Genomic DNA, 23,082 nt, shown 5'->3' with positions numbered 1-23,082 from the left:
TAAAAGCACCATCAGACTTACAAGAAATGTATGAATGAGTAAATAAATACAAGGAAAGTTGACAACTGCGCGGTTTGTGGACGTTTACAGTCGACAAAAAGGTCGTACGTGTTTGCCGAATGTGGGAATAAAATACCTGCTCCTGCTATTTTTGACGACTTCCATTCTGATAGCTGCATATTGCTTTGCTTCGTTCAGAAGGAGTTATTATATTTTTTAAATAGTATCTTTGACAAATAGCCACATAATATCTAACACGTGGATATAATGCAGCTGGCTTAATATTTGAATAATACTGGTGATAATAAAAAGTTATTATCATTAAATAATATCTTGCAAATCTCTGCATTCATTGTTACGAATGTTAACAATTTATTTCCGCATGTTGAATCAAAAATAATTAGATTTTGTGTCTCTACAACTTATCTATTAGTCCTTATTTTAGTAACCTCATACTAAAACCATGACTTTGGTAACATTCTTAACAATAGCAGGATATAGCTAGCGGCCATCTTGGATATAAACACATAACTCATTTATTAAAAGGAAACGCCCTGGTCCGCGAGGCGCGCGGGGTCTAATGAAAGTTGGCGCGGCAAAAACGCAACCGCGTCGGGAATGTGTCGCCCGCGCGTTCTTGAACGTGTACAGGCTATAAAAAAAGACCACTCGAAGAAGCTCCGGCTTCGAGCACCCCTCTCCATTTCTTTTTCAATCAATTCAATCGGCCGACATTCGATTGGCCTTTGACAGACGAATTTTGAGACACTCCAAATAATGTAATGTGACGAAATGTCGTAGATACCAAAGTTTGTTCATTGCCTATTGATAGATATATCACATCGTTTTTATTCTCTTATACTTAAATACATAATTACAGCTGAACATTGGTCTCTATTGCCGTGTGGTCCTGGTATAGAATAAGCCACCCCTTCCTATCCCGTGATGTCGTAACAGGCGCCTAAGAGAGGACGAGGGCGGGCCACAGCGTCTCTCTTAAAACAACATTGTTGGAGCTATTTGTCCCCATTATTAGCAATATACCCTGTCAAGTCGACCTCCACGTGGTTTCCCCGTGACTAATTCTAGTTGAATTCGTCAGTATGGGCTAACTGACCTGCTTTCATCCTCGTCAGCCATCTATCACTGGTGCCCCGTCAGTGTATACCGATAGCGCAGACGGGGTTATAGTACCATTATTTCTCATTGAAAAAAAAGTATAACGCGCTTGCCAGTCCCCCTGCCGAGCATGGCAACTACTAGCAAAACCCACTAAGGGGAGACTTATATCCAGCAGTGACAATTAAAGGCTAATATGATGATAATAGGTCTCCATATTTGGTCATTGCTTTCAAGACCTGTTCTAGAAACGCCTTAGTTCTATGTGAATTTTTTACCTCAGCTCATTTATCATCATCATCATACCAGCTGTTAACTACCACTATCCACTGCAAAACATAGGCCTCCCCTATAAAATTTAACCCGCTTTAGTGATATTTTAAGAGGGACACTGCTGCTTATCCCTTGACTATTTAGTTCCATTAGCTGCCTCTTTCGACACCCACGGAATAGGAAGGCGTGATCCATTCTATGCCGGCAACCACTCGGCTCATTACCAGCTATCATTACCAAACTATAATTAGATCGAGCATAAATATTTGTAATTATATCGTACTTTATGGTTTTGGTCCATTTCTGATAGTCTTTTAAATTCAGGAATATACCCAAAATATTGTCGCTCTACACAATAGCGTGAAACACTAAAATTCCTCAATATTGATACTCTAATATCACTAAATATTATATTCCTCCAACTTGATCTTTTATTCTTCCAATCAACTGCTACTTTCCTTTGTTGGTTAATGATGGAGCGAAAATTCCTTCAATGTTACTACTCATTTTCATTTCCAAAATGTCGTGAAAGGTAATCAGGACAGCTCGATACCAACGCACTAATATTAGGCAAATTATTATCCTCTTCCTCTAACGGAGAAAACCAACTATAAAATGATAAAGAGTTATTATAACGTACAATACAAAAACCGAAATAGAACTGATTTATCATAAAACCATAAAAATCATACAAGTACCATATTGAACTGTGAAATTTAAATCTTGAAAAATTTCTACTGAAACCAAAATGTTTATTATATCAAAAATTAAATTCTGTAAAAAACACCACTTTCTCTCTCTCTCTCTCGAGAAATTACATTAAATTTTACTTTATATTTCAATTTATTTTTTCATTCCTGATTTTGTTCCTTCATGTGCAGTGGTTTTAATCTATTTTGTTACAACTTATGAAATCCTATTAATGACTTAGTTTGTAATCTTAGACTGTATTTATACTAATGTAGCCCTGGTTTTCCTGTAAATAAATAAAAATGTTCATTTATACTGCTTTAACCATTAGGTAAATATTATATCATTACAACAGGTCAATCAAAATTACTTCAACAACCAAAATGAGCAGTTCAAATAGCTAAAAATCTATAAAAGGTATCTGTGGAACTTGTTTACAAATTATCTGTAATTCATTAACTCCAATATACTTGACAAAACTCGAAACAAAATTAGAATTTCTCATTGTATTTAACAATAATTATTTTTTTTTCCTTTTAGTCTTCTCATTTTTAATCGTAGATAGATACAAACGCACATATTTTAAACCCACTAACAAAACTAATAAACACACCATTAACAGACAGCGAAACCAAGCTCCAGCCGTTGCTCATCTGAAATGGTAACCAGAGTCTGAAAGCTCCAGGCGGTTTTTGCTTCTACTGTTATTACACTGGACAATGGAGCGCCGAGCGCGTCCGAACAATCGCATTGCGATGGCGTGAGCGGGCTTAATTGCTCTTTTACCGAAGAATAATTTCGATTACAGCGACAAAGTGAAGCCACGCGTCCGACGCCTCAATAGAAATCAACGATCACTTCGATTGAGGTGTTTGTTTGAAGGGTATTCCTGTATTTTTTACTCGATATCGCCTTGGAATTTTGAGCCGCTAACCTACAGGAATTCTCCGTTTTAACGAGATGATTAGGCCATCCTATTGTTTGTCAAAGTCATTTGTATTCGTATCCTAAATAAAATGATCAACCGTCACACAATTGTTGTATAAAGCTAAAAAATAATATTACTTATAAAATGTAATCAATTTAGATCAATTAGGACAAAGCCCTTTGTCCAAAACATTATATAATTAAAAGAATAATAGTGTATTTTTATTTATAGATACTATTTATTTTTAAATGGTTTTAACATGGCTTATATAATATAATAATGATGTGTCTTTCATAATATTTATGAACACAATGCTGACATTCTAAGTGGCATCATTTTATATTTCCGGGTTGCTTTTTGAATACTAGTGACCTTTAGTTAACCTGAACTTAATTTTAACAGAAGTTGTTGCTTGTTTGAATCGAGGCATTTAGCGTTCCGTTGTTTCTGCCTACCCTAATGGGAGACAGGCGTGACAGATATGTATGTATGTATGTATGATCCTTAATTAACCTGAACTTAATTTTAACAGTTCACTGCTTGGGGGGTACTGCCAACGACAGTACTGTCTCGTGTGGTAACGGTTGGTTTTACGATCAAATCGGCCCAGTTGGTGCTTAATGTAAAACCAGTTTAAATACACTCGTAAATCTTTTGAACGCGTGCCCACGCGTCACATGACGTTTTGTCTCATATACCACAGGCGGTTGTGTTACTTATCACGCGTGCTTGATTAATAAAACTATTTTTTTTTTGTACTGTTTGGTAATGGCAAATAATCTAGCGGTGCTTTTGTCAGAAAGTAATAACATCTATACACATGAACAGCAGCATAGACATCATGTCCTTGATATTCATTTTGTCATTCCTGAGAATTCAGGTGTTATACCGTTTTAATCGGCGATTGCACTGGCTATTTTACCCTGCAGACCTACACATAAGATTACAGGTATTTCAGGTGGTGCTGTTTCACTACACATGTAAGATAATAATACCGACCCAGATAATTACATAAAACTCTGCCATCGGCTTGCTTCAGTATTTCCCTATTGAAAAACATCAAACTTAAAATTTACAAATACCTAAATGAAGTATAATATGGGTCAGCCACGTAACTCTAAGAAACAGTAACCAAGGACAACCAAATAAACTTTGCAGAGAGTTTGTGTGGTATAGAATAACAATACAATATCCAAAAGTGGACAATGAATAGTTAAAAAAAGAAAGTACTATTTTATAAGTTATTCAAACATCAAAAACTATTTGAGTGTATCATTTTATTAAACCATTACTATCTGTTACATTGCGGATATGGTACGCCATAAAAATACCTTTGTGTACGTAGAGCTTGACAACGTCGTAGACTTAAATATAAATGGATGCATATCTACATAAAACAATAGATCCAATATCGGTAAATGTTAATTTTATTGCCCAACAAACTGTTGGAATGAAAATGATCTTTGATTAAAATCGTAGACGGTGCATTCTCATGATCCGGCGACGCGGAAATAATAGTGCAAATGAATCTGAATGGCATTATGGCTGGAGAGCACGTCGGCCCATAAATCCCAACCCCCGATAGAACAATTAAAAGACGAGTTTAAAACAATTACGCAACAGTGGCCCTCCGGCGGCTCGTGATCGAAGTACCATAGACCAAAGATTGTGAACACCAGGCCAGACATAACGTTGAAATCCATTTAACTATAGTAACGAGTATTATAAATAATTTTATCTGCATAATAGGACGAAAAATTTAATATCATGCTGATATTATATAAAATTTTTGAGGTATCAGACTTCTTTTCAGTTTTTGTCTCGATTTCCACTACTGTTTAAAATTGTTATATTGAGTAAGAATATAAAACACGTGCCAATAAATATTAACCATTAAGAATGAAAGAAAGACAATTGAAAGTCCACAAAAATTTTATTATTATCATAACAATAAAACTTAATAATATTATTAAATATATGTTTTGATTTATAGAACCCTTTCTTTCTCCCTTTCGCGCACATATATATGGAAACCTTTTGAAAAATGTCACAGTTATAGACTCATTAGTTTTGCATTGATCTGTCAGTAAATTTTGCCTTTTACAATATAAGTGCATTAAAATTATAATGTATGAATAAAAGAATCAAGTACAGAGCACTAACCTAGTGAACAAACAATTCAAGATCTTAGAAAGCAAATATTCAGATGGCTTTTTATTTAGCCGAAAACAGAAAAACCTGAAGTACACTCTTTGGAGGAAACGATCCTGGGAGACACGATTCTCAGTCTTGAGAAATTGTTACTTATATTATCAACCTACCTAGAGTGTAATGACCACTCTATAAAATGCTTTTGTAACTGAACAGAGTTGGCACAAACCTAACATCATTTATACTGAGTCCGTTCCCTTTACATATATTTAAATCTACTTATTTATTGTGTTATACTGTTATATAAACTAGCCTAGAGCATCTAAACAGTGGTTCACTACCCCGACGCATATTGAGGTTGTGAATTCAATCCTCACCATTAAAATTTATGAACATCAATTTCTGACTCTCCGATCTAGTAATTAAAACTAATTAATTCAAGAGACGACAGTAATCTCGTTCGTAATAATTAGATTCTATTATGATCGTCAAAATGTGGACAAATCAAATATTTTAATCGAACTATTCAAACCATGTATAAATTAAATATTACTAAAACTACGCTTGTTTGCATATGTGGAAAGAATATTAAATCTACGAAAAATAGAAAGATATATATACAACAACAGATATACATACAACCTTCTTAGCATACCTTGTAACCATGAAACGAATTCTACTGTACAAGTAAGAGACAATATTTAATTACAATTTCGACCAAATTACTCGTAAGTTCAACCGGTAATTATTACACTAATATTTAAGAGCGTACAGAGTTGGATAGGTTTTTTCTAAGTCTTATCGTCTAACACTCCGATTGCTACGATCTGACCTATTAACTGGTACAGTGCTTCAACTGTCCAATACAGTTACTTATTTCTGTCTGTACTTACATGTAGTACTTCTATTGTTATTTTATACTGTGCTAGCTAAACCTTAGTGTAATATAATGCTTTATTGTTTAGTAGCTTTGTCGAGTGTTAATCGAGGCAATTGTTTTACGGCAATAACTCATGCTTCGGTTTTAATTGAGACTGCTGCTATCGTATATCTTGGCCTTAGGCTGTTAACACGACTTATACACATAGAAGTAAGAACACGTTGGCAAGTCGCATAGTAGCAGTTTAAGCATATACTACATTTTCCTATTCAACGCAACAGTTGATTTATCATTCAACGTTCATACAAGTCGAGGTCAGAAAGAAAGCATCCATTAAAAACTTTCAGTAATATTTTTTGCTGATTTTGAATATTATCAAGAATACGATGGTACTAATAACTCCAGTATAAAAATGTCTAGCCATGATCCGAAATACCATATTTGAAAAAAGCTTCAAATCAATAGCGGATTATTTCGAGGTTTAAATCAGCTCTGTATAGAGCGCCCTAAACTAGATTTTTTGAGTCTCGTGTTATTCTGCGGAAATCCGTTACGTCAAATATGTATCTTACCTCCTAAGCAACTCTTATAGAATTTATTATAACCTAGCTGACCCGATTGACGTCGTTCTGTCAATACACCCTTAATATATGAGTAGTACGTCGTGATATTTACCGATATTTCAATTGGCAGCTCGGAACAGTTTGTATGGTAAAAAACTAGGTTTTTGCGTTTTTCCGAACAATTTTTCTGTTTATAGAAATCTTCCTCGGACTTCAACAAATATTTGAATTTGCGCTTAGCAACAAATCTAACAATTAATTTTTATTTATATAAACCAATTTTAACTATGTATTGAAACGAGTGTTTTATATACTAACATATTTCCTGTTTGTAGTTAAGCAAAATTTTATATGTCGCGTATATCATTTTTACAAATACATCTCTACCGTACCGCTGCAGAACGTCCAGGCAATCTGCATCCCGACTGATCCCATTTTAATGGAGCGCCCGGCAAACAAGCTCGGAGCCGCTTACTGGCAAATCCACTGGGATCCCATGCACCACTTAGTTCAACATACAATGTATTATAGTTACCGGTTGCTGCACAACGTTCCATATACTATAACCACTTCATATGCTACCTACTTCAGGGAAAACTCGTAAAATGTTGCATATCTCAAATCGGCATAGATATATATTATTCTAACTTTATACACGCTTTAGTGTGTCAAGCATATTTTTTATACAATATTATGTACGTAAATTATATCTTAAACCAAACGTCCCTCAAATTGTATTTTTTCAATGTTCAGAAGCGAATACATTACTAGTACCTAAATAAATTTATACCCAAATTCTGTTGATAACAACTGGAGTCGTTGAAATCATTCGTATGTACGAGTATATGTCCCGAAAAGATGCCAATTTAAAAATCAATTAAAATGAAAGTTTTTTACATATTTATCAATATTTAATGAATATATTAAATGAAAATTTTTGTTTATGTTTATATAGTTTAAAAATATATAAGTCATGAAAACATACTTGTTTCACGGGTGACAAAGTCAATTTATTTGGCAATACATGAATAGATTTATAATTTTGGATAGCACTTACTCGTAGATCATATTACTTCTTAGCTTCGACCATTTGTTATTACAGGAATCGGGCTACTGCTCTCATAGAACAATTTCCAATTGTTACTTATTCAGAACCATCTTTGCCAACACGGTTAATATACCCTAAGAACTTGTATTTCAATGGCTTCGCGTCCACCATTTATTTCGCACATTTATATAGGAATTAATCTGATACTGTGCGCGCAAAACACAATCGACGTTAATATTCCGCTTTGTATTGACAATATTCTCGCGCTAAAAGCTTTGATTCATTAGCTGGAGGGAAACGACCGGCAAATAAAGGGCCTGCATCCCTCCATTCGTTCCGAGGATGCACCTCCACTGACCTGCACGTTAACGAGTCGACGAATGACAATAAATGTATTGAAGACACTATGACTGGCCGATGCCGCGACATGAATCAACCACTCGAGCGAAGGACCCGGTTGAATAAACTATTTATTAACATCTGACCCCTTGACTATTGTGCGAAAAACGGTAACACACATAGATTCTGAAAAAATAAAAAAAACGGCTCGGCCTCGATTACCGACTGAATAAATCATGCTGTATTTGTCTTCCTTAACAGGTACATTTTTAAAATGAGGAAATTTTTATACATGCAAATATAACTTTACACGAGCAGAAAATGAATCCTAAACATGATCCTCATAAATAAATCAATTGGGCGCCTCTACCGACCGTTCAAAACAACAAGGTGTCAACCTAGTCTTTTTTGCCATTGATTTATTATAAATTCTAGTTTACATTACAAAGTGACATCAGTCTCACTTAGATATTAATACCAAGTACGCGTTGACTGAATAATTTAATATTAATGGTAAATTATTTTGACACACCACATACCTGTGCGGATGCGCATTTTCATTCGACCTTTGTTTTGTACTTACGAATCGATACTGAATTCATATAACTCTCACATAAGAAACTGATAAAGTGTTACCATCTATAGCTATCTATAACTAGAGAATACAATCCCAGGATCCCGAATGAAAAAGGCAGCGGGTCGTTACATATTCAGCTATAATAATTATATATAAATTTATTGTATAAATTAAGACATTTAAAAATAATTTTAGAATGACCACAGACGCAAAAAATAAAATTGTCATCAACCTTCTACCAAAAACTTCTATATTAGGAGTAATATCGAAGAAGTTTTTCGTAGAAGGATGAAATAAGAATAAGATTAAAAATCTTGTATTACAATTGATGAATAATGACATAATTTTATTTATTTGCATCTGTAGTCATTCAAAAATTTGTTTTAATTTATACATAATTATTATTCTGTATCTTACTCACCTTACTTACTTACTCACCATTCACATTCATTCTGAGTTGTTCTAAATCAATCTCCACTGCTCTTACAATATCGTCTCGCCATCTTACCGCTCTTCTTCCAATGCTCCTGTGCGTTGTCTTCGCCTGTTACGCTAGCAGCTTGCGACTCTAGCATCCATCCTATCCATCGCCGACATTGGGTAGGTCCTGACCCATCTCGATTTCTATATAACGCCTCTTCCATGACGTGTTTAATTTTCGCCTTCTTATCCAACAAGATACTTTTAAGTAGATACTAAACACAATCATTATCAAATATTCAATTTAAAAATTCACGATCCATATTCTGTCTAGAGAATTCGCCTTGTCGCGTCGGAAGCCGTAGGTACTTCGGGTGCAGACTATTTTAAATGTAAGACGGCGTATTGCATAATCACTAACGTTATTCGCTGTCATTATTCGGCACTAAATATTTATTTTTCAATACTTTTTCACGATTCATCGTAAATCTAAATTTCCTTTTTTTTTAATTCTATAAAAACGGGATATAATTTATTTTTTAATCTATTTTGTCCACTATTTTATATGCAGTCTCCACTAGTTTTCCCTTTGATATTAGCATTATCCATTGCAGATTTTTTGTTACAATTTTCCTGCTTGCTAATTATTTTTTAATATATAACACATAAAATATTATTATAATAATTGTATTTACTACGGAATTACAAAATAGATGGATCAATTTGTATTATATTTATGTATATTTAATTTCTTCCATAAATTTTGGAAGTGTTGATTGCATCATTAAAACACATTACCTCATTATTCGTTAGCAGTTAGTTAAATATTTTTACCGTCCAAAGTATTCATAAATTTTTTTCATTTTTTTTTACATTATGAAGGTCTTAAAATTTATATATTTTATAACCGTATCTAAATAATACTAATTGTTATTAAATTAATTGCTCATATTTTTACCTGAAATACCTACCACACAAGATTTTCATCAAATAATCCTATTTCCTACTAACGCTTTTTCATATTACTGGCCTTACTGGTAATATATTGGAATATACCAACAATATACAAATTGATTCATGAATACATTCCCACGAGGCCAGTGTTTACTAACGGAACCCTAATAATTGAATACACGATCCCAACTGACGGTTCGATTTGCCGTGACGATTGTTTCAACTACCGGTTTTAGATAATTATTTGGGTTCCATTATATTGATTTAAAAACCCTGAAGAAATAAAAATGGTGTTACAAAGCACGTTGTAATTTCCTTTGAATCTTCAAAAATATTATATACAATGAAATAATTCTACGAACTCCGTGGCTCAACATATTGCTTTTGGAGTCCCGAGTTCAATTCTCGATCGGACTAATTCAGGGTAAATATTCCAAATTGATACTTATTATTAACTCTGTTTTATCTTTAGTATTTTCTTCTTTTAACTCTAAATATACAATTCAAATTATATGTAAAGAACAGAAAGCATAGTGATGATCGTGAGTTCCAATCTGGCAAATTCAGAAACTTTGTGTATCAGTATATATTTTCTACTCATCCTCCAGTAATAGGAACACCGTTAACAATCTAAATTCATCTGAGTGACTGCGGTACGCTCGTCCCCTGCTACATTGAATCCTAAATTGCTAAACGTGTGTAAATAAAGTAACCGGTAAAAAGCCTGGAATTTGACATCCGGAAAAATGCTAAACGATATGTGGGCACAACAAATGACTGACTACCTCTATCAGGGCGACAGTAGCATATTTATTTGTATTATTTTTAGTTACATTTATTTGTAGTCGTTAACTGAAGCAACACTATCTTTCCACACTATCACGCCATAGAACACGTACCACTCATAGTTCACACTAAGAGCGAGCGCGGTCTAGTAATTCGAGGGAATATCTTTCTATATTACCTAAAGAATGCGCGTGCAAAATTTCTGACTCTAGTTATAGCAGTTGATATATCTATTAATTTTAAGTAAGATTACATTATTTTTATACTAGCTTTTGCTCACGACCTTTGATATTTTGGTAATTTTACTCCCTTTAGAGTTACCTACTACCCTATATAAAGAAAATATCTGCAAAATTTTAAGATTGTAGAATTCAAAAATATTTAAAAGTCAGTTAGTCAATCAGCATCATCATTTATATAGATAATATTTATATAGATATCTAATAAAAAAAACCTTTATTGATGAATCAAGCTGTGTAATCAAACAGTGCAATAGTAGGCTTGTAAATAAATAAGGACAGGAGTATATCAGTTTATCTCTTTTAAAAGTTTTTATTTAGAGAAACATTGCAAAAGCGTGAAACAAAACGTCTCACTCATCATTGTGAACTGTCAATCTCATAGTATTCAGTTAAAAAATTATTAATATATATATTTTGTTACTCTTACGTAATATTGTATAGATAATCGTATTTAATAAAAATTCAAACGAAAACCTCATTTATCGTTCACAATTCCTTGCTCTTATCATCGGACAGAAGATTTGCTATTAAGTATGGAACCCACGCTCCGTTGTATCTTCTTCATGCTTATATTCGTATACACTTCACTTAAAGCGCGAATTACATTATCCAATCTACACCATATTAACTGCCAGTGTGATTGTCTTAAAATTACATAAACTTGCCCTACTTATTTTAAATTATTTTACCTCTGTCTCACTCGCGTTTCTGGCATGAAGCAGCTGTGCTTGCATGCTTATATTTTGGTTTGAAAAGTGGGGTATAGCAATGAAATTACAGAATACAGATTAAAAAGGTATCTTTTTTCTAATGGATAACAATGGAATGGAAACCCCACCTACGCTGATGGCATACGCCGGCGGGGCACCAGTGAGGGATGATAAGTGAGATGAGGTTGAAGAGGCTGGTCAGTTACCCTATCGTGATGAATACACCTTAAATTCAAGACAATGGTTTCCAAGGAGGACCACGTAGTGGTCGACCTGACAGGGTACTATTCATTTGTGTAGGCAAAGGTTACCACTTTCTATCACGTGGGCCTTCAGCCAGTTTTCCATTCTAAGTCTCATAAAAAATCTTGGCTTCGTTCGGAATTATTTTATATAAACTGACAGGGTTTGATAGATTTCTGGCTGTAAGGACGCGATATGTATTTGAAAATTGGCACACAGTGAGTTGAAGAACGATAGATTGGATAATGTAAACGCGGCTTAAATTTTTTACCGAGTTCGATTTTAATATAAAGACAGATCTGGCATTAATTAAGCTCCGCTGATGAGTTTGCGTCCCGCTCCCGTCTGGCCGTCATTATACTACATGTAGAGGCGAGGCGTTTTTTTAATTCGTCATTATTGTGTGGCGTAAAGAAATGTTAATTCGAGGCGGCGTGAAATTAACAGCGGCCACGGCGGCCTTTGTAGGGCCGCGGCGCGGCGACTTAAACACACAACGGGTGACGACCAACACGCTCCTTTCATACTCTACTCTCTTATTTGCACTCGATTACTCTTTTTGTACACTTTCATTAAGAGCTCGCGGCCAAGGGTTGTTAAACATCAATTTACGAGTCACAGTTGTGATTCGATGTGTTCGCCGTTCCTTTAATCATGGCTCAATTTGCGTGTAACGATTTTGCATAAATTAATGTTAGTTGTACAAGTACTATTAATATTATAAATTTAAGTGATTGTTGACATGCATGGATATTTGTTACTCAAGGAACTTTACAAACTTTTACATAATATTATAAGATAATCAATATTACACAAATTTATATTGCTCCCCAAAATATAAATGACTTGCATTGTCACATTGTTGAATCACACTAATAAACGACAAACAAGACATTTCCTATATAGTATAAGTATATTATTATTTTACACATAGATGTGCTTTGTAACAAGCGGTTTTAAAAATAAGAACCAACACGAGAGTAAAGCCTTCTTCTTTTCATTTAAGAGTTTGTTCTTGTCGGGGCAATTATATCATGCATTCTTCCAGCCAGCTCTTTTTCAAGCTCTATGATCTCTTTATACGGCATGATACCTAGTGTTTCCTTTATCTATCCCATGTAGTTATTTTTCGGTCTTCCCCTTCCTCTTTTGTCCTCTTTTTTTTGCGTCTAGTGTGCTCTTTAAAATCGAAAAAAAAGCCTATTGATTGCAAAAAGAATTGTTAAAATTGGTGTACAAATTATCAATGTAATCTCGTAACATATCTGCAAAAAGTCAGACGTATTGATGCTCTCCTTTTTTGAAAGTCACTAAGCAAAGTACAAAAGTCAATATTATCGCTGAAACAATCTTCTTTCATAACATTATACCCTTGTTGCAGTGGTATCGAGTAGACTCCAGCCGCCTGAGTCCGGAACTGCGCCAGAAGTTCGTACAGCTGCATTCCGATGAGGAGACCAAGGAGTTCCTATCATCCTCCATCGACAAGTCGTCGTGGGTATGGACGCAGATCTGGTACTTGCTGGCGAAGGCTGTGCTGAAGCATTTTTGGTCCATCACCGATATTAATGGGTACGTGCTAGAAATTATTTTAATCGCAATAAAATCGTGTCTTTTACAAGAGGTCAACACAGGTCTAAACTCATGTCATTAGCAAAAATAATTATTGAAATCTGTTCAAAATTGACGAAATTATTAATTAACTAACATACAAACATATAAAATAAAAACACATAATGAAGATTGCTTTCAGCAATAAGACCGCCTTACTGTACTTATACAAATGTATCGTTACATTCGTCTTGCCCCTATATTGTATAATGCAAATAAGGTATACTTATTCATTAATTTATATAAATATAGACGAATTAAGAATCTGTTTCCAGTTTGAAAAAGCTTAAATAATTGACCAAACTAATTTGTATATAATATTAACGTATCGAATGCTAACGATATTATGTAAAGACCATACATAACAATAATTGGCTGTATATGCCATGCCATATGAAATTGTTCCTGATATCCAGTCTCAGGATACCAAATCATTGCCTCTCCATCGTCTACTGAGTATACTAATAACCACGAGATTATGGAGACACCGCTGCTGCGTCAAGTCATACACATCCCAGGAACAGAAGACCAAACTTTTTAATTTAAGAGTAATGAATCATTTCTTTCACAAACGATGAATTGCCATTTAAATAACAACAATGGGACATTATTAAGTGGGTCCAGATTCGTTCAATTACGCCAATTACAATCTCCCGGTAGCTATAAACATGTATGAGTAGGTACGTAGGTATATTATTTCCTCATCCATTGTGTCGTATCTGCACAAATTAACTAATTCGTATCACTTCTAGCTTGGCCGATGTCGATATTTCCTTTTATCGATGAATCACATAACTTCTTCACATTAAAACATTATGAATAGACAAAAAGTCTGCTTTGTTATTTTGGAACAATTAATATCCATGATCTTCTTATTGCACTTACACGTACAGAAAAATGCAGTATAGCTGGGATCCAAACTAAATGAAGTGAAAACACAAATATAGTGCAAATAGTGAATACAATTGGTTCGGGACAGGACTATTTGTTATGCGTGGGTTCTATGTTTAACAATATATCTACAATTAAAGATTGAAACGATGATGATAAATAACTAACTTTGATAACTACATTTCTTATCTCATGATATTTTTAACACTGTAAGTCTTATAGAAGGTGAAATTGAAACTATTGTCATCCTTCTGAATATTTATCCCAATGAAATATTAGTTAATAGTAGAAATAATAGTTAAAAGACGATTAAAAATAGAATTCGCACACACCCTTAAGAGGATGCTAATGATTTCGATTTCTCCTTATATGGCCGAAGTAGTGAGATACGACCTGTTATAGAACGTCAAACGTATATGTATACGTATCGATATCGATAGCTGACTGAACATGAAGCACTGGCCGCGTCCGGAGCGATCTCTGTGAACGTACACTGAAAGCGATCACGGCGGGTGTCTATAGCCGAGCACTAATAAATAATTTAAATAAATTGACGGACGAGATTTACTCATTGGCTGTTTCCGTCTCTCAATTACGCTTTATTTATCACTTGCTACTCGTCGACCAAAGAGTCCCGCTTCGCTCCTTCGTTTGATATTTCCTTTAGGTGCTAACTGTCCAGTAATTTTATTGTTATTTTATTTCAAGTTTACATAGTGATGAAACAAACAAAATCATTAATAATCGAAATATTGTGGAGCACTACAGCACGTGCAAATTCATAGTTACCGTTGTCAGTAAATGCAAATTGTCAATCTTTCAAATGATAGATGCCTAGATATCGTTTGTTAAACATAATATTGACAAGGAAATGTTCGTGACGCCCGTAACAGTTTCTCCCTAACTAAATATCCGGGATATTAATCATTGCGGTTATAGTTAGGATAAATTACTCAATAAACGCTCGCGTCGAACGCTATTGACTTTTCCGGTCTACATAGTTACCTAAATTAATATATTTCCAATGAAATTAATTTTGGACGCTTTGATTTATATTCACCTACGTCCGTTCTTAGTTCTATTTATTTATATTATTTTAAATTATTACTGTATTCGTTTTATTTGTTATATACATTAATTAACAAATATTTAAAGTAATTGTTGCCATAATTATTTTCTTTTACAGACATGCATATATGCGTATGCTCATAAAATTGAATTAAAATATTTATTTAAATTGATTATAATAGCATTTTATGATTGATTAGCTTTTACTCGCAACTTCATGAAGTGACTTGAACATATTCTCTGACCAAGATAAAAGTATGTCCTTGTTCAACCCATATAGTATGTATATACCTTTCATAATGATTAATGAAACCATTAAAGCGCTAAGAGATAACCCAAACAAACTTACTTTTACATAAAATGTTTTCTTACGTCTAGACTAACAGATTTTAATCCTTTGTCGTTATCGTACATAATTACATCACTACTTTATGTTTTGACAATTTAGACACGCATTTTAATCAGACGTCGTCGACTTGCAGACAAGCTCATTGACACGAGACTATAAACTGCCAAAACCAATTGGCGAGTCAGAATCGACACAGACCAATCACATATTGTCACGAGGGAGCATGCTGCTGTCGTTAAAGATTTAGCGTACGTTATTGTTCTCAGTCGAATCGAGACAGCATTTGCTCAAAATTAAATTCACTTTTGCATATTTATTTTTTCTATATTCTACCAAGTTCTTTAATCAAGTGGAACAATATAGTGCAAAAACAAATATACTCTAATTGCATTGGCACTAATTTACCGTTTTCTTTGAAACTCTGTATAACGGTTTAGCCATTTATAATTTTTTAAATTTTATATATGAACATATTACATTATATTATATATAAACATAAAATATTTAGAAACGAATTAAGGAAGAATTAAGCGCATAAATGAATTAAGAAAACGAATCACCATGTTTGTACCATTATAGAATAGGTCACCCCTTCCTTTCCCGTTGGTGTCGTAAGAAGTGACTAAGGGAACTTATGGTTGAGGAATGAGCAGCAGCGTCCCTCTTAAAACATCTCTAAAAGCCTTACTGCAGTTGCCAACCCGCCTGCCAATCGTGGCAACTACTGGCAAAACTCCCCTTATGGAGAAAGCTTATTGAACATAAGCCTTCTCCATAATCTCCAGTGGACAGTTAATGACTGAAATAATAAAATAAAAACCAATACTAAACTGTTAGTGAATCTCGATGAGATAAATTGCAGGGTTGTGTCGTTTTAGATTCCTGTCACAGATAACCAAATGAGGCATATTATTACTGCGATCTGATAAAAATATTTTTTTAACATCTTCAAAAACATCAAATAAATTGTTGTAAACTTTTTCTTTCTTTTTTTTTATTATTAAATATCTTATTAGGCAAGGATGTAAAAGCTTATGTCAAGTGATGATGGATCCTGATGTTAATATACATACCATCTAATGACTGTTTTGCATGTCGAGTGTTCCACTTAACCAACTCTTTTCTGAGAAGTCCTCTAAACTACTATTTATTTTATACTTATTTATTATACATACGCTCTTTTGTGTTATTTGTATCTTTTATAAGGCTTTATCTAAAAGAAACTCTTTCTTCCTATTTTAGAAATATTAAAAATGTCTTAGGGTTTACTTATTATGATGTAACTAGTTATAATCCGCGACTTTGCATTGTGAATTAGAAGAAAAAGTATCTTATATATTAAGAATATGACCATTCAAACTGAAATAATCATGCTAGCACAGCTACTAGGGGGGAGAAGGGATTGGTAATAATGGAGATTAGTATCCCCATTGCTAGCAGTACCCCTGTCAGGTCGACCTCCTCGCGGTTCTCGCTGAAAACTATCATGTTCAATTACAAGTGAATTCGTTATCATGAGCTTTTCATTCTCACCTATCATCCCTCACTAGTGCCCGACCAGCGTATACCGTTAGTGCAGGCGAAGTTACCATTCCATTATCATCCATTTAAAAATGAATCACAGCTACTAAGCGCATAAACACTTATCCAAAAGCAGATGTACTCGTATGACTTTTATACAAAATTGTCTAGCCCTCCACGATCTCATAATGTAAGTACAGCTATTGTTAAAATATATCCAATGATGTCCCAAAATTGATTAAGGTACTATTAAACCTATATCCAAACCCAATGGGAAATGCAAATGCGCTTCCAGGCATCGTTAACTGATGTCTATTTAATATTTCAATTAGGTATAATATACTATACTCTGTAAAAAGAGCGAAGCATCCTTTCCCATAAGTCAGTTTTTACACTTCCGAACAAAAATTCCACAAGGCACGTAATATGACTGGCTATAAAAGAAAATAACCAGCTTTATATGCAAATATATCCATAAAGGTCTCACATTCAACATTAACGTTCTTATTGAAGACTTTAATTACTGTGACCTTCTTAAGACGCGCGAGTTAATAATGCTAAAATACCGTATAATTATATTTCGGTCGCCATTAAAATGTGTTTCCTTTTTGTTCCATGTTGCTTCATCGGTGGTTGTTTTTTAATAACTTTAATGAGGTACTTTAAGCAATCTCATATTTTGACCACATGTTGCAATTTAAGTGAATATCAAATAACGAAGATTGTTAATGTAATTAATAAATTTTGTCTGCACTTTTATTTTGTTGCAAAATTTTGGTGAAGTCGTAAATACTGTAGCCGCTGCACTGTATTTTATTAATACAGTGTAGTTAATTTTTTAATATAAATATAAAATTCCAAATAATGCTATTGTTAAAATTCTAATTCTCAGAAACATCTATTTAAATTATTTCAGAATTATATCTATTTAAATTATAAAATAAACTTCTGCTACTATCTATAAAACAAACCTATGTACAAAAGAAGAACTATCCTCTCCTCAGAAGGAAATTTCTCTAAAACCGCACTGTGCGTTACCATTCTGGTTCTAGGATATGAGGATGGACTCTCTATTGATGGCAAGCGGTGCGATGGTGAAAGGTGGCTGCAGGCATCATGTCGAAAATTTCAGAACACAATCTGTTATACAGACTATAGATGATACAAAAAGAAGCAAAGTTGCGCCTTAAATTAAGGGGCTCGAAACTACCTGATGTAACCTAGGATCATCAACAATTCTCGTCTCCCTCATAAGTAAGAACAGTACTCCATTTGAGGTCAGACTTCTGACTTATATAATAGCAGTCTCTGTCTCGGGGTGAAGTGTTACTTCGCTTTATTCAGCTTAACTCCGAGCTTTTTGGACGTCAGTTTGACCTTGTCCTCCAGATGACTTCAGAACCCTTCTATGCTGAAGATGTCGACACTAAGAATCCCTACGTTGATTAATTAAATTAATTGTGTAAGATACAAAAGTATTATGCATATATTATTTATAACAAATACCTAAGTTTTAATAATGCTTTAAGGGCATAAGTGTTAACAAGGAACACGTTTTAATTCGAACACTATCTCGATATACTAGTATAATAAGAGATATTTATTGTACGCACTAAACCGCGCCGTGCGGTCTTATACAGGCGGTCGCAACTTTTCAAACAGAACTCCGATGGCTCGATAGTGTACCATTAGCGCGAAGAGTCGCGCCAGCGACCAATTGTACGCTTAGATATCGCATACAAATGTCGATCGCTCGCAACTTTCGAGCGCGCTCCGCTCATCTGCATTCAATCCCATTGTTGCCGTTATTATTGGGTGTATGCGTAATCGTTAATTTATGAACCTAACCGCACTCCCTGATCGTTCGATCTAATCGGATTCTAGTGGTTCGCGTTTAATTTATATGCCCGTGAAGGTTCAATCCATTTGTAAAATAAGTTCTTTAAAAATACTCTCAGTTGCACACTATCACAGCAAAATCGTTACGTCAACTGAAACAAGAAGAGTATATATAAATTCACATATAATATTTGTATTTACTGATTAGCACTACAAAGACCCTTTGTAAACAATACATATGAATGATTTATCATGACCCTGTCACAGACCAATTTTGATCACTCATCCCAAAAATGTATCGTCCAGTTATAGTGGATCGCAACTGTAATTATTTGCAACAAAAAGGCGACAGGATCGTAATAGGGACTGAAAAGACGCGCCCGGCGCGCCGCTGCCGTAAAAAGCGCAAAGAATACACCTCGATATGATCGCACAAAGGCCGCTCCTGAATCCTACCTCAATGCTAATTTCCACTATCGCGCTCGCCCTCATTCATTTTCAATCGGAGCCAACCTCCGTTTTCTTCTATTTTTTTAAAGATCACATTAAAGAATCGAATATGGCGGACCTTTTTTTTGCACGGACTGTGCGTGCGACGCGATTTATTTATTTGCGGGGTTTTTTAAAGCGACATTCCGAATCCCTGTATACTTGTGTCTACCCGCAATTGGCATTTCGGGCTAAGCGCGAGCTATACAAAGTCGTCGGTCTTAACGGTTGTTTTTAACGCTCGAACCCTCTCGCGCAAGAAACGGAGGATACAAATAAATTATTAATCGTTTGTCCTGTCTTTTATAAATTAAAATTCGTTCTTTTTTTGGTCGGGTGCAACGGGCTAAGGTATTTTTTGGTCGCATCGCGTTTCGTTGTCTGTCCTCGAATTTATTAAAAAGCTTAAGCCAGAGGTGAGCAATTAAATCTGTGACAGAAATTAATACGATAACAGCCGGAGTGTGTTGGCGACCGGTCCGTAGTCGGTTATTAATTCACAGCTTGTATGCTTTATTAATCCTCTTATCATAAATAAAGACTGCATTGGAAATTACAAAATATATACAAATTTATTAAAAGCATATTTCCTTCGCTTTTAAATTTAATGCGGTTGGCCTCAAAAGGATCAGATTTCTTTATATTGTAGCTCATCAAAGATCTATAAAGATCATGGCACATGTTAAAATTTCATGTGGAACGCAGGTACATTAACTGCGCCCCACGTCCGGATACGTCAGTCCGTAAAATTCATGAAAATTATGTAATTACGTGTGTGCAAGGAGAAAAATCGCGAGTTACTTACGTAACCGACCGGAAAATTACTAGCATAAATCACGCGGGGTCGGGCCGGAGCGGGGGGCGTCTGATTTTCCATTCGCTATCTTTTACGTTGGTATTATTTTGATTTATTTCCGTACGTAATGAAAGCGTACGTCTCGGTGTTGATGTACCAGAAATCCAATGGCGTAATCATTTTCAAAAGATTGCCTCGTCTTTTGTTCTGAAAAGTATTAACTAAGTAGCTGTATAAATGATGAAGATCATAAATTTAGTAATAAAATGTGATGAACGTCACCACAAATAGGTGTTAGTTGCGTGAAAAATAAAACAGCGGACGTTGCGGCGAGTGTCATCGTCATCGCGAGTAGGATGCGCATGATGGTAGTACACCAGACAAGCTCGTTAACATGGAAAGTGCTACATTCCTCAATACCGCACATTAAGCTGTAACCACTTGCAATTAGGTCCGAACACGAATACGCCATATTATCATTTATATATAAGCCACCCTCAAATTAATATCATTTTGATAGAGTGTCTCTCCACATACCTAATCTTTGCAAACCACAACCCGACTTTTTTCATTGGCTAACCGATTTGATATTATGTTCGTCAAAATATAATTATATTTTTTCTTGACCGTATATCGTCATGGCTAAAAGAAATAATTAATACATGTAGCCCATGTAACCATTTCTCTCCTGGCTGCACAATCTTGTTCTTTCTGAATAGATTCCTATAAGGTAGGTTCCAGTTTCTTCTTGAATTGTCCGTTTATCCTATCTCATTAGTGCACGTCCTCTACACTACTTCTTTTATTAAATATTTGCAACACTGAAAAATAGCGCTCGTTATTTTATTCTAAAATAAATCCTTTTGCCAAGTGTAGGTTAATCATTCTTTGGAACCAATTTTAACAATCGATAAATATAAATGTGAGTGATCTATAGCCATCGGAATAAAGACAGCGTTCATTACTTGAAATCTACAGACCACATTTAAAATTAGTCGCGAGCTCGTGTCATGAAACTTGACATCTTCATTAATACTGCTATTGATAAAGTGTTGGTATTTAAAAATAAAAACGGTATTGTACTATTTAACTGCTTTAATAACACTTCTAAAGTTTCATGTCTATATTTAGACCGTTCATTTGTATACTTTATTGTTTCAATTGTGTTTTATGTCCCTCTTAATTAATTACCCGACATTGATTTGACAACTTGTTTTCATAGCAGATGTTTCTGAACGTAAATTGTACATTTTTAACATAGTCGTCTGCAAATGACAGATTACCATCTTAGATAACAATAATAAAACAGTCGTGGTGCGGATTTTACAAGGTTTTGACGTCCTACTTATTTAATAATAGGCCATAACAGACGGTAAGAGAATATTAGCAAATAAATTACAAATACAATGTATTATGTAAGATTCTATATATATTTCCTCTTATGATTACTATAAATATTATTTATAATGAAATGTTTGAAGTCATAACGATTATATTATCGATCATTATATATTTTGCTAATCCCTATATTCCTTTGTATGTGAAACGACCCTTCTGGTAATTGTAACGGAATGCAAGATTTATAATTTAGTATCTGCTACCGACCAAAGTATTATCTACCAGAGGGAGACTTTGTACAAAAGTCGATTGCTTGGGTACCTCTGTCCTATTCGTGTTTCAACCGTGAAGCAGTTGTGTTTGCATGGCTGTTGCGGTTCGAAGGGTGGAATATGGCGTGAATTTACTGGGTACGGAGGAATAACACCTGAGTCCTCAGGAATGGCAACGCATGGAAGGTATCATAGGCGAAACAGTATACTCTATTATATCCATGGTACTGCTCATGTCTATAGGCGACGGTTACCACTTTCCATCAGGTGGGCCGTCACCTTGTTTGCCATTCTAAGTTGTATAAAAAAAAAACATGCATCTCTTAACTGCTGATGTGTGATAAATATGCAATTGTATTCATACGAACACGTTTTCTGTTCCTTTAGCAGATGTGTATGTAGGTGTACTTGTGAACATGCCGCAGACGTGCAACTGGCGTTATTGTGCACCGGCATCTACGGAATGAGGTGTAATGGGCGCCATTATCGTTGTGCTAAGCAGGCGACACGGCGACCACCGCAGCGAGCGATACGATAGTCGCACACTATTACGTATACATGTGCACATACCTTTACATTAAATAAAGCTCTAATAAGTGTTGCCACTTTAGCAATATTTTGGCTAAATCTAGCGTCTTTTTTAAACCCGTCAGCTACTCAAAAATATATCGGTAAACAACTAATTAAATTAGTTCTCTTGTTGGTTAGTTAATTATTTGTATAGTTAGTTAATTAGTTGTCTTGTAATCCAGCCAATTATTGGGCAACGTTTAGCTATCAAAATTTATACCCAAGGTAGCAACATAGATTCTAGTATTAGTAGTTTCAAAGTGAATAATTAAATTAATACCGTAGTTACGATTCATTAAATAGAACAAGTAAAAAATTACAAAAACAAAACCCGACTGATAAATTTATATTGAATAAAGACAAAATTATTTTCATAATGTCCATTTTAATTCTAATACTTTATTAATTTATTGAA

General features: G+C 34.5%; 1 protein-coding gene across 3 annotated transcripts in view; it reads left to right on the top strand.

Moving 5' to 3' along the window:
* LOC113521402 (protein-L-histidine N-pros-methyltransferase) overlaps positions 1–23,082 on the top strand; it is a 71,513-nt gene that overhangs the window by 14,676 nt on the left and 33,755 nt on the right. For all 3 annotated transcript variants that reach the window (XM_031912725.2, XM_052898967.1, XM_031912724.2), the window contains one exon: positions 13,305–13,495. In XM_031912725.2, the coding sequence (XP_031768585.1) occupies positions 13,305–13,495 (191 nt within the window). The remainder of the gene's footprint in view (positions 1–13,304; positions 13,496–23,082) is intronic.

Source organism: Galleria mellonella, unplaced genomic scaffold, assembly GCF_026898425.1.
Source record: "Galleria mellonella isolate WM207_F2 unplaced genomic scaffold, CSIRO_AGI_GalMel_v1 utg55, whole genome shotgun sequence".
In the NCBI taxonomy this organism is placed as follows: Eukaryota; Metazoa; Arthropoda; class Insecta; order Lepidoptera; family Pyralidae; genus Galleria; species Galleria mellonella.
Note: the sequence above shows the minus strand (reverse complement) of the source record. Positions and strands in the feature narration are given on the sequence as shown.